Source organism: Poecilia reticulata, chromosome 2 (genome assembly GCF_904066995.2).
Source record: "Poecilia reticulata chromosome 2, P_reticulata-male-v2, whole genome shotgun sequence".
Classification (NCBI taxonomy): Eukaryota; Metazoa; Chordata; class Actinopteri; order Cyprinodontiformes; family Poeciliidae; genus Poecilia; species Poecilia reticulata.
This window is the reverse complement of record NC_088831.1, coordinates 45,661,691-45,674,401: the sequence shown is the minus strand read 5'-3', so window position 1 is coordinate 45,674,401 and position 12,711 is coordinate 45,661,691. Positions and strand designations below refer to the sequence as shown.

The 12,711-nt window shown below is 47.5% G+C and overlaps 1 protein-coding gene across 3 annotated transcripts in view; it reads left to right on the top strand.

Annotated features, from left to right (window-relative positions):
* Positions 1 to 5,377: 5,377 nt before the first annotated feature.
* The window catches only part of mlphb (melanophilin b), a 26,754-nt gene continuing 19,420 nt past the window's right edge, over positions 5,378 to 12,711 (top strand). For all 3 annotated transcript variants that reach the window (XM_081604805.1, XM_081604804.1, XM_081604806.1), the window contains exons 1-3: positions 5,378 to 5,502; positions 9,001 to 9,222; positions 11,144 to 11,283. In XM_081604805.1, coding sequence (XP_081460931.1) covers positions 5,378 to 5,502; positions 9,001 to 9,222; positions 11,144 to 11,283 — 487 coding nt within the window. The remainder of the gene's footprint in view (positions 5,503 to 9,000; positions 9,223 to 11,143; positions 11,284 to 12,711) is intronic.

The following is a 12,711-nucleotide window of genomic DNA, read 5'->3' as shown; positions in this document are numbered from 1 at the left end:
GACAACGGACAGAAATCATCAGTAACCTGTTAGCTTGTTAGCACTAACTGGATTATTTTAACTTTGTCCTGATTTCTGTTAGGAGAAACACGGTGACCTGCAGCTGGTTCTGGTCTGGTACCAGGTTCTGATGTTCTGGTCTGGTACCAGGTTCTGATGTTCTGGTCTGGTACCAGGTTCTGATGTTCTGGTCTGGTACCAGGTTCTGATGTTCTGGTCTGGTACCAGCGGCCCAGTTTCAGCTCCCCTGCCTTTATCAGCCTGATTCCTGGACCGTGTCTGGTTTCTGGTTCTGGTTCTAGTTTCTGGTTCTAGTTTCTGGTTCTAGTTACTGGTTCTGGTTCTGGTTCTAGTTTCTGGTTCTAGTTTCTGGTTCTGGTTCTGGTTCTGGTTCTAGTTCCTGGTTCTAGTTCCTGGTTCTGGTTCTGGTTGCTGGTTCTAGTTCCTGGTTCTGGTTGCTGGTTCTGGTTCTGGTTCTGGTTCTAGTTCCTGGTTCTGGTTCTGGTTCTGGTTCTGGTCCTCCCCTCGTCTTGGCCCGTGTGAACCAGTTCTGTTTCTGTAGCTCTATAGATCGGCGCACATGGAAGTAATAGAGTGTTCAAACTGTTGTGTAATCCACAGGTCACATGTCTGGAGCTCTGGGAAAACATGGAGCGGATTCCGGAGGATCTGGAGCCTCTGCTGCTCGTTCGTCCCACAGAGGAGAGAGAGGTTCTGGTTTTCCGTCATCTGGTCGTAACCTCAGCTGCTCCGTCGGTTTCAGCCAGGAATTTTCAGGTTGTAGAATCAGAAACAGATTTATGTTCAAATTACTTTCTTAAAAGTGTGTTTTAAGATTTCATGTGTTTTGTGGGTTAGGGTTAGGGTAAGGGTTATGTAGGGAGGGGTTAGGGGTTAGGGTGTTAATCTGGAGATGATCAAACTTTCCCTGCATTCGGGTTTCATGACCTGAACTTTTGTTACAATCAGAAAGTTCAGACAATCAGCGTTTCCATGGCAACAGCATGTCAGTGTGCTGAAGCTTCTGCCTCTAATGGTCCACATCTCCAGGACAGGGGTCAAAGGTCACGGTCAGGCAGGTCCACTTTAGGTTCATGAGCCGAACATTCGGATCAACGGAGGGCACGACCTCTGACCCTTGACCTAATGGAAGGTCCTATTCGTGACCTATTGACCTGTCAGTGACATGATGCCATTATCAGAGTGTTTCTGGGCCTGTTGCTCTCAACCCAGACGGTGGTCAGAGCTGGTTCTGAAGGTCCAGATGCTGTAGGATCTTCCTGCTCTGCAGCCCACCGGGTCGGCCTGCAGCTAGCTGCTAGCTAGCCACTGACGGTAGCCGTCAGCTAGCCGCTAACAGTAGCCGTTGGCCTGCAGCTAGCCGCTAGCTAGCCGCTAACAGTAGCAGTCGGCCTGCAGCTAGCCGCTAACAGTAGCCGTCGGCCTGCAGCTAGCTGCTAATAGTAGCCGTCGGCCTGCAGCTAGCCGCTAGCTAGCCGCTAACAGTAGCCATCGGCCTGCAGCTAGCTGCTAATAGTAGCCGTCGGCCTGCAGCTAGCTGCTAATAGTAGCCGTCGGCCTGCAGCTAGCTGCTAATAGTAGCCGTCGGCCTGCTACTAGCCGCTAGCTAGCCGCTAACAGTAGCCGTCGGCCTGCAGCTAGCTGCTAATAGTAGCCGTCGGCCTGCAGCTAGCTGCTAATAGTAGCCATTGGCCTGCAGCTAGCCGCTAGCTAGCCGCTAACAGTAGCCGTTGGCCTGCAGCTAGCCGCTAGCTAGCCGCTAACAGTAGCCGTTGGCCTGCAGCTAGCCGCTAGCTAGCCGCTAACAGTAGCAGTCGGCCTGCAGCTAGCCGCTAACAGTAGCCGTCGGCCTGCAGCTAGCTGCTAATAGTAGCCGTCGGCCTGCAGCTAGCCGCTAGCTAGCCGCTAACAGTAGCAGTCGGCCTGCAGCTAGCCGCTAGCTAGCCGCTAACAGTAGCAGTCGGCCTGCAGCTAGCTGCTAGCTAGCCGCTAACAGTAGCCGTCGGCCTGCAGCTAGCCGCTAACAGTAGCCGTCGGCCTGCAGCTAGCTGCTAACAGTAGCCGTCGGCCTGCAGCTAGCTGCTAACAGTAGCCGTCGGCCTGCAGCTAGCCGCTAGCTAGCCGCTGACAGTAGCCGCTCCACTGCAAACAAATCAGCAACTTTCTTGTTGCATTTGGAAAAATTGCAGAGAAAATTATTGGTATCGACCAGAAATCTGCAATCGGTGCAGCTCCAGTTTTTGTCCTGTGGACGTTTATTTCAAAGGTTCCCGTCGTTCTGCTCAGTTTCCATCTGATTTTTGCAGCAAATCGTTTAATTTCCAGCAGAATCAGAACAGAAATCAGATGAAATGAAGTTTCGCTGAGCGGTTCTGATGGAGCGGGCCCCATCCGGGCCCAGTCAGCAGCAGCCAATCAGCAGCCAGCTCTGCCTGCTTGGGTCCAGTCATGTGACCCAGAGTTTAAATCCAGTCTGACGGCGCCGAGCCGACAGAAGCCTCCAGACGACGGCCGACCTCACCTGGCAACCGCACCGCCTGACCTCCGCTGACCTCCGCTGACCTCCGCTGACCTCTGCTGACCTCTGCTGACCTCCGCTGACTAGAGGAGTTTCTGTCGACGTGATCAGAGCTGCAGGAGGAAACCAGGTGAGTCCGAAGGTCCTCCATGTCTCTCTGCTCAGTCGGTGGAGCAGCAGCAGGTTTTCTATTAGTGAATCATGTGAGTTTTTTCTAGTTTTCTCAGTTTTTCTAGTTTTTCTAGTTTTCTGAGTTTTTTCTGAGTTTTTCACAGATTCCGACGTTCATCAGGTTGAAACACGAAGCGCCTCCTGATGTTTTAACTTTTCTTCCTCTCATGACTTTTTATTGAATAAATAATGACCAATCAGAAGCCAGGATGTTCCAGCTCCTCCTGACATCAGGAGTATTATGGGATGTCTGCTGAGGAAGAGGAGGGAGGAGAGCCTTCATCCTGTCAGATTAGAAAACCACGTGAGTCTGAGGCCCAAACCACCAGATCAGATTAAAGCCCTGCAAACTGGACATGGAGGCGCCACAGGGAAGTAAGTACACCCCGTCCACCACGCAGGGAAGTAAGTACACCCCGTCCACCAGGCAGGGAAGTAAGTACACCCCGTCCACCACGCAGGGAAGTAAGTACGGCAGGGAAGTAAGTACACCCCGTCCACCACGCAGGGAAGTAAGTACACCCCGTCCACCACGCAGGGAAGTAAGTACACCCCGTCCACCAGGCAGGGAAGTAAGTACACCCCGTCCACCAGGCGGCTCTAAATCTCTCACCGTCTATGAAGCAGATCTGAGACATCCTGCAGGAGTGTGAAAAAGTAAGTACACCCTCCAGCAGCAGGTGGAGCTGCCGTTTGGACCCAGATCCCAAACCATCACACCTCCACCGCCGAGTCTGGTTTCCTCCATCTTGGTCCAACATCTCGTCTCTCCAGAGGAAATTGTCCAGAAGTCTTCCTCAGTCTTGTTTCTGTGCTGGTTCCTTGTCTTGACCTTTGACCTGCTGCCTGCAGAGTCAGAGGAGGAGCTCTGATCTTCCTCTCTGAACCCGTTGAAGGTGATCAGCTGATGAAATGTTTTCTGATGGACATCCGATGGTTTAGAGATGACCTTTGACCCCTCCAGGTTGACGGTTTCTCCTTCTGGCAGGTGGCCTTCCTGTTCCTCAGAGGCCTGATGTGTTCTAATCGGTGAAAGGCCTCCATCCATCGTTGTCTACACATTTGTTCCGTTCTCTATGTGTAACAGTAAAGTATATAGTAATACGTTATACAGTAATCTGCTCCAGTCGTTGTTTCACTCACCCTGTTGGTGTTGCCATATTGTGCCCAACTGCATTCTGGGTAACACAGACCAACCGACACGCTGCCGCCTCAGCCTCTCTTCCCCCCCAGCTTTAAACGTATAGAGCTGGTCTCTTGGTGACTCTAGTCGAAGCTCCCGGATGAATATCTAAAGCCACTTTGGTGACATAATGAATGTCACCCAAACAGTCCGACTGGGCCGGACGGGTCTGGAGAACCTGGTGCTACATGACCTGCGTAGGTAGACGGGTCAGTCAAACTGACCCATCTACTGCTGCTGGACCTGTTGTGGCTCCATGTTGGTCCATATAGAAGGAGCACCGGGTTATAAGGCGTTTTGAGGAAATGGGAGGTTTCCAGGTGCCTTATAGTGCAGAAAATACGGTTTATATAACTGGAGCAGCGCACAAGCTGTTAGCTGCATGTTAGCCACAAGCTGTTAGCTGCATGTTAGCCACAAGCTGTTAGCTGCATGTTAGCCACAAGCTGTTAGCTGCATGTTAGCCACAAGCTGTTTGCTGCATGTTAGCCACAAGCTGTTAGCTGCATGTTAGCCACAAGCTGTTAGCTGCATGTTAGCCACAAGCTGTTAGCTGCATGTTAGCCACAAGCTGTTAGCTGCATGTTAGCCACAAGCTGTTAGCTGCATGTTAGCCACAAGCTGTTAGCCGCATGTTAGCTACAAGCTGTTAGCTGCATGTTAGCCACAAGCTGTTAGCTGCATGTTAGCCACAAGCTGTTAGCTGCATGTTTGCCACAAGCTGTTAGCTGCATGTTAGCCACAAGCTGTTAGCTGCATGTTAGCCACAAGCTGTTAGCTGCATGTTTGCCACAAGCTGTTAGCTGCATGTTAGCCACAAGCTGTTAGCTGCATGTTTGCCACAAGCTGTTGGCTGCATGTTAGCCACAAGCTGTTAGCTGCATGTTTGCCACAAGCTGTTAGCTGCATGTTAGCCACAAGCTGTTAGCTGCATGTTAGCCACAAGCTGTTAGCTGCATGTTAGCCACAAGCTGTTTGCTGCATTTTAGCCACAAGCTGTTTGCTGCATGTTAGCCACAAGCTGTTAGCTGCATGTTAGCCACAAGCTGTTAGCTGCATGTTAGCCACAAGCTGTTTGCTGCATGTTAGCCACAAGCTGTTAGCTGCATGTTAGCCACAAGCTGTTAGCTGCATGTTTGCCACAAGCTGTTAGCTGCATGTTAGCCACAAGCTGTTAGCTGCATTGAGTTGTTGCTGCAGCCTGTGAAGCAGGCTGTCTGTTAAATGCTGGTGAATGAACTCCCAGTGGCTCTGCTCCGTTTCTCTGCTTCCAGTTTCCTATTTAGCAGCTGCTAAAGTCCATTTGGTGGATAAATTCAGATATTTCAGCCTTTAGGTGTTTAAATTCTGTGAGTTTTAATTTCTTCCACAAATGGGTTATAATAATTTAATCTCCGTTTTCTTCACTGAATCTCAAAGAAACATTTTTCGGTCTGCTGTCGTCTGTCAGGTGTCATCGTCAGCCATCTTTGTTCTCCGTCGCCATGCCAACCACCGCTTTGGGCAGGAAACTGGATTTGTCCAAACTGACGGATGAAGAGGCCAGACACGTGTGGGACGTCGTCCAGAGAGACTTTGACCTGCGAAGGAAGGAGGAGGACCGGCTCGGGTGAGCTCAGAAATTAATTCTGATTATTAGTGATCAGTGGTGGAAAGCACTAGCTAAGGAGCTAGCTGCACTAATCACAAACATTAGCTATGCTAACGCTAAAGCGTTATGACAACATGGTGTTTAGCTGAAGCTCCTGCTAAAGGGCTAAATTCTTCCATAATGAATAAAAGACACAACATAAATATAAACGTCTGAATAATTAAAAAATTTATCAAGTTGATAATTAAAACTCAAACTTTATTCAACAAAACAACCAAGAAAATTAGCGCTGGAAGAATGGACTTTAGTTGAAGCTAAGAGCGCTAACTGACCAAAACCGCTAAATATAAAATTAGCTAAGCTATCAGCGGTTAGTGGACGTGTTTCCATCGTTGCTAATTATTTTAGCTTAATTAGTTATTTAGTTTTCAGCAGCTGTTGACACAAATACAGGAGTCGATTAGCACCACGTTGTTTATCTGGTCAGCAGGAAGTTCAACTCTTTGAGGAGAACACGACTTCTGTGACCGCATCATGTGAAGTGGAAAGTTTGGTGGAGGGAGGATCTTGGCGCTCGGCTGTTGTTCAGGCTGTTGTTGCCTTTTACCAACCCAAGACATGTCGGGTTGGTAAAAGTTGACGGCTCACTTCCTGTTCCAACATGTTTAGAATGAGTTGGAGCAGAAACCTGAGCCAAGCCTTCCTGTCCAACATCAGTGTCTGACCTCATTAATATCAATGTGGAAGAACAAAAACCCCCTAAACAAACTCCTGACTGTCTGGAAGGACTTCATAGCAGATCTGATGATCCTGAAGCTGAGAGATATTAAACCCTGAGAATTAATAAATAGCCAGACGACTGAGGGCTTCGCTAATATTATCATCTTCACTTCTGTGACCTCTGACCTCTGGAACCGTTCTGGATTCACCTCCCTAAATAGACAGAGGGGCGGGGCCAGCGGAGGGGCGAGGCCAGCGGAGGGGCGGGGCCAGCAGAGGGGCGGGGCCAGCAGAGGGGCGGGGCCAGCGGAGGACCTCACTGTCGGCCATTTTGTTAGCGTTCTTGGCTAGCGCTCTGCTGCAGTAATTTGCTTCCATCTGAATGTTTGTTCCTGTGAAGCTGCTGCTGTTTCTCCTCTGCGGTTCTGATCCGGTTCTGATCTTCATGCGGTTTCCACATAAAACTGTCCAAACCTCAGCAGTGAAAACCAAATATGTTGCTTCACAGTTTGAAATATTTTTATTTTCTTTGGCGAGAGAAACAAAAAAGCAACAGGAGGGAAAACATTTCCTTTGTTTTCCGTTTTGAGCAGAACCAAACAGGTTCTGTTGGTTCTGCTCGGCCCACAGAGTTCATGTTGTAAATACATTTATTCACTTTTGTTAAACTGAAACATAACGACCCGATTCCTCTGAGGGGTGTACTTACTTCTGTCCCGACAGAAACGTTTCTTAGAGGCTCATCTGCACATCCAGACGGTGGATCTTCAGAACCGCGACGAGTTCTGGTTTCAGATCCATCATTTCCTCACGGAGTAGAAACAATAACCAGGCGCTCTGAAGCAGCCAGACTGGGACCAGCAGCCAGACTGGGACCAGACTGGGACCAGCAGCCAGACTGGGACCAGGCTGGGACCAGACGGGGACCAGCTGGGACCAGACTGGGACCAGACTGGGACCAGCAGCCAGACTGGGACCAGACTGGGACCAGCAGCCAGACTGGGACCAGACTGGTCCCAGTCTGGCTGCTGGTCCCAGTCTGGTCCCAGTCTGGTCCCAGTCTGGTCCCAGTCTGGTCCCAGTCTGGTCCCAGTCTGGTCCCAGTCTGGTCCCAGTCTGGTCCCAGTCTGGTCCCAGTCTGGCTGGTCCCAGTCTGGTCCCAGTCTGGCTGCTGGTCCAGATCCCTCAGGTCTGCTGAAACTCTGCAGTTAATCAGAAGCGGCAGAAAGGAGCCAGGTCAGAGGTCAGAGGTCAAACGTCTGACAGCAGAAACTAGTCCACATAACATGAAGTTCTTTCTGCACAGGAAACTGGAAATGTAACTTTTTGGAGCCATGTCTCGTTCTAGAGAAGCTGTGAGGTTCCCTGTCCGGTTCTGGTGCTTTAAACCGGATCAACAGCAGGAATTCGGCCATTTTGAGCCTTTTTATATTTATAAAAGTCGTATTTTCACCATGTTTTTCATTAATGTCACAGTTTCAAACTAAATATTTAGTTCAAAGTTAAACATGAAGTTAGCCTTTAACTTGAAGCTAAATGTTTAGCCCTAGCTACATACGTAGCTTAGGGTTAGCGCAGCTAGCTGTTTAGTTAGCGGTGGCTAACCCCATGTGAGCGCTAACTGAAGTTCGTTCGCTTTGCTGTCAGTTAAACAACCTGAACGAACAGCAGAACCCGACATCCGGACCTGGAGCCAGAACCTGAACCCGTCCTGGTGGCTTCGCCGCTTCGCCGCTCTGGAAAACCGAATCCGGCGCTCCAGATCTGTGGGATTTGGAGTTTAATAGTACTGAGAATTTTCTGCTAATTTCACTTTTAAATCATGCAGTTTAACCCAAAGCAGCTGCTGCATGTGATGGGAGGAGGAATCCTGAACCATGTCCCAGTGATCCCAGTGATCCCAGTGATCCCAGTGATATGAGCCATAATCTAACCAGTATGGTCCCAACAAAAGCCTCTCCGGTTCCTTCAGGAATAGTTTTTCCAGCCGGGACATTTGGGGCTGGTTATCTGGATGTTTCCCCTGCGCTGCAGCCAGCGGGAGGCTTTCACTTCTCCACCAATCAGACGCTTTGCTTTCAGCTCTGCAGCAGAAAACATGGCGCTGGAGGCGGTGAGGTCATCAGAGCGGCTGCAGGACGGCGCAGAGATAAATGCTTTTCTACACGTTTTCTGTCTGTAAACTTGACTGACTGTGTGAAGGAGTGAAAACAACATAATCCCACTCAGAAAACGTCTTTTCATCGACTCTCCGTAGAAAAACAAGTGGAACGATAATCTGCAGTCGTCCAGTTTGTTTGTTTGGCTGTAAAAGCTGCAGCTTGGAAACTCGCTGAGTTCATGTCTGCAGCTTGGAGGAGTCACTGCTGTTTCTGTTTTCACAGGCTGGGTTGTCCTGGACACTGTTAGCGTAGCTTAGCATCATGCTAGACTGTGCAATAACCTCACTAAGGGTTTTATGGTGCAGTTCTGAGCACTCAGTATCTTACCTGATCGGCCTCATTTCAGAGAATCAAACTAAACAACTAGACAGTTTAGGAGTTTAAATCATTTATACTCAAATTAAGAAAAATCTATTGTTAGTTTTTCATTGTTTACATGAAATGTTTCAGATGAAAACTGAATTATTTAATGTTGATATGAAAAAGAATGAGATAATGAACGAGCCACTGCAGTGTGGCTGTTGTCCAGACTGATGTAGATACTGACTGCTCATGTCTAATCCAGACAACAGCATCAGCTGTTGGGTTTGGGCTGAAAACGTGGAGCCGTCAGGATGTGCTGGTTGTTTTCCAGCGAGCTGAAGAGTAAAATCGAGAAGGAAGACACGAAGCGGGAGCTGCTGGGCAGCGGCAGCCGCCTGGCCGAGTCCTGCTGCATCCGCTGCCTGCAGCCCTTCAGGTTCCTGCTCAGCGTCCGGCGCCGGTGTTTGGACTGCCGGCTTCACGTCTGCGGCTCCTGCAGCCGCTTCAGCAGGAGGGAGCGGGGCTGGCTGTGTGAGCCCTGCCACCTGGCCAGGTGAGACGGCGTCACACGCCAGGAGGAGGTCAAAGGTCATTCCTGAACTTTCTGATTTGTCAAAGTTTCTCAGTCGGACTCAAGCTGAAGTTTCGTCTCAAGGCAGATTCTGCAGCTCGTGTAACGATCCTGGTTCACTGTCTGTCTGTCCAAATCGCTCTCTGGATGCACAGCTGAGGCTCCAACCGGGAAACTGTCTGGTGACAGGCGGTTTAGTTAACCAATCAGTGGAGCCCAGAGTCCTGGAGGCATCCTGCATGTACCTGGGAGAGAACTAACCAGGGAGAGGACTAACCAGTTAACTAGGGAGAGAACTAACCAGTTAACCTGGGAGAGAACTAACCTGTTAACATGGGAGATAACTAACCAGTTAACCTGGGAGATGGCTAACCAGTTACCTAGGGAGAGAACTAACCTGTTAACCTGGGAGAGAACTAACCTGTTAACCAGGGAGAGAACTAACCTGTTAACATGGGAGAGGACTAACCAGTTAACTAGAGAGAGGACTAACCAGTTAACCTGGGAGAGAACGAACATGTTAGCCTGTTAGATAACTAACATGTTAACCAGCTAAATAACTAACCTGTTATCCACGTACAGAACTAACCTAACAAGATAGCAAACTAACCTGTTAAACCAGGTAGATAACTAACCTGTTAACCAGGTAGATAACTAACCTGTTAAACCAGGTAGATAACTAACTTGTTAACCAGTTAGATAACTAGCCCACCCCTCCAGGACTCTGGGTTCGGTCAGAGGCAGTCGGACGATGTTACGGCGTCACGTCTCCTGGATGACATCATCAGCTGTTGGCTAGCACTGTTGCCATGGTTACACATCATAGCAAATGTCTAAAAAAGATCAAACCAGAGCTAATGTAACAGAGCTGCTAAAACATGCTGATGTTTCAGCTAAAAACTAATAAAATATTCTAATTTAGGGAATAAATACAGATTAAAGTTAGCTTTGTTTGCCGAGTTCAGTTAGCTAAGCTATTTAGCACAGCTTATGTAGCTTAGCTATGATAAACAGCTTAGCTGAACTTGAATTTATTCAGTTTGAGGGACAGTAAATATTAATGAATCTACAATATTTCTGCAAATACACCAGATTTAGCAAGATGCTAATTTCCATCAGTAGCTGCATTAAACAAACACAATACATAACAATAACAACAAATACAGACAATATTAGGTCAATTTAATCTGATTTAAAATACCAAAAGTATAATGTTAGCATACATGATAGCAGTAACTTAGCTTATGGACTTAAGCTTAATGCTATCAGATTTTAGCTTAGCTGCTCTTTTTGAGGAAATGTGTTTAGCTGCTAACAACAGATGACTTCGTTTATGTGGTTAGCATTATGAGCTATAAGCTAGTTACTGTTGGCAATTAGCATCTTTTCAACTTATTAAGCTTCAGCATGCTAATATCATCTAAATTAGCTTTTTCAGTGGAGCTATTGGAAGCTAAAGTCAGGTGTTTGAGGTTTATTGTAGTTTTAAATATTCATATTTTAGAAACAAACTGGGATGTTTAAGAATATAAAAATATTCCTGTTTCCAGCTGGAGGATATAAATGTAATGAATTCCTTCTGCTTCCTGCTGTCGTCCAGCGTTTTTATGACCTGCATGTGTGACCCGGTCTGTCCTGATCGGGTTCCTGGTTTCCCCAGGATCACTTAAAGCACCTGAAGCTCATGATTGACATCCTGGCTCTGCGTTTGCACAGAGACTCCTTACGTAACGCGCTCGGCTCACCATAAAAATGAATGCATTTGGTTCCTTCCAGCTCCAGGTGCAAACCATCATGCTAGCGTTGTCTCCAAATGTTGCCCCAGCAGTTCATGGCTCCACTTCTCCTCCAGAAACTTCTAGAAATGCTGGTTTGGTGTTTCTGATGCTGGTTTTTCTTCCAGGGTTCTGAAGATCGGTACGTTGGAGTGGTACCATGAGAACGTCCGGGCCCGATTCAAGCGCTTCGGCAGCGCCAAGGTGATGCGATCTCTGTTTAAGAGGCTGAGCGGGGAACACGGCGGCTCCCAGAGCGACCCCACAGGTCAGAGCTCCACCAGTCTGGTCACCTCGGCCAGCAGCTTAACGTCTTTGTTCCAAAATCTGCATGAAGTGAGTAAACATGACACCACTTGACTCTAGAAACACTCGGCTAAAAGATTGAGCTCCCACTGATTAACTAAAACAGTGTGGCTGCTGAACGGCTGCCAGGTCCAAGATGGCCGCATGAGGAGGGAAATAAACTCATCTTAAAACCACAAGAGCGTTAGGACGGCCTTCAGTGGAAACGTGAACAAATTGCCATCTGTTTCACTTCTCCCTCTGGAAGCCCTGAGGAGTTGCTGCTGGCCAAAGGTTCAATGTGCCGCAGCCAGAAAGCTCGACGTGGAGTCAGGGAAGTCTGTGTGAGCTTAGCAGGAGAAATCCCCAGAAAATGAACGGCTGAGCTGAGAGTCAGCAGCTGCAAACTGTCAGGAAGCTGCAAGGAAAAATGTGAAGCGAAGTCCGACTGAGCTCAGTCAGTCACTGTGTGGGAACATTTCTGCTAACCTGCTCATAGCGTAGCTAGCTCTTCATTTAGCGCTTTACTGTTTGCTAACGTTGAAAACGTTTTGCACATTTAGCTTCCGCTAAACTCTAAAGCACTAATTTATTGGACTGTTTTATAAAGATGAACAAAGTTTGACATCCATGTTGGAGTTTTGGTTCTCAACTGTTCTTAGATGTTTAATTCACGCTCTTATTCTGAAGGGAGTGAAGCTTCATTTCCTCTCCTCAGTCCTGTTTTTTCTTCTAAGAAACTTTATTGAGCAAAAGGCAGCAGACGAACAAACAGCCACTCATTCAACAAGCATCTTGGTATCAACATGGATTTAGCATGTTAGCATTAGCTTCCACTAAATACCATGTCGGTGTAGCGCTTTAGCATTAGCTTAGCTAACATTTTGTTAGCGATGCTAACCACTGTGGATTATTGTCAGGATTTCAAAGACATTTGACTTTTATTTTGAGTATAAATGTAAATGAACTCAAGCTGACAGACTTTCAATGCTGCTAAAAAGTATTTGCACCCCTAAAGTTTTCTTCTGTTCTTTCGGTGAATCAATTATGTTAAAGACTCTGTACTTATCAGCTGCTGTGCAGTTATTAGATTTATGGAGAATTAATTTCCCATTTGGTTGGTTTGGATATTTTTGTGTTGATGCTTTTTCACAGATCTGTGTTTCTTTAACAAGAACAAAAAATAAAATACTGTAATTTTTAGGTTTAATTACGGTTGTTTTGATTTATAAAATATTTGGCTCATTGTTGGAACATGGGAGGATAAATGCTTCGCTTCATGCGACCAAACTGGGAGAAATGATTTTCACTCAACAGATTTCATTACTTTAGAAGTGAGTCAGTCTGTAATTAAACTACTTTTATCTTCATCCTTTAATTTGTCACACATCTGTTGGTGAAAACATTCAGT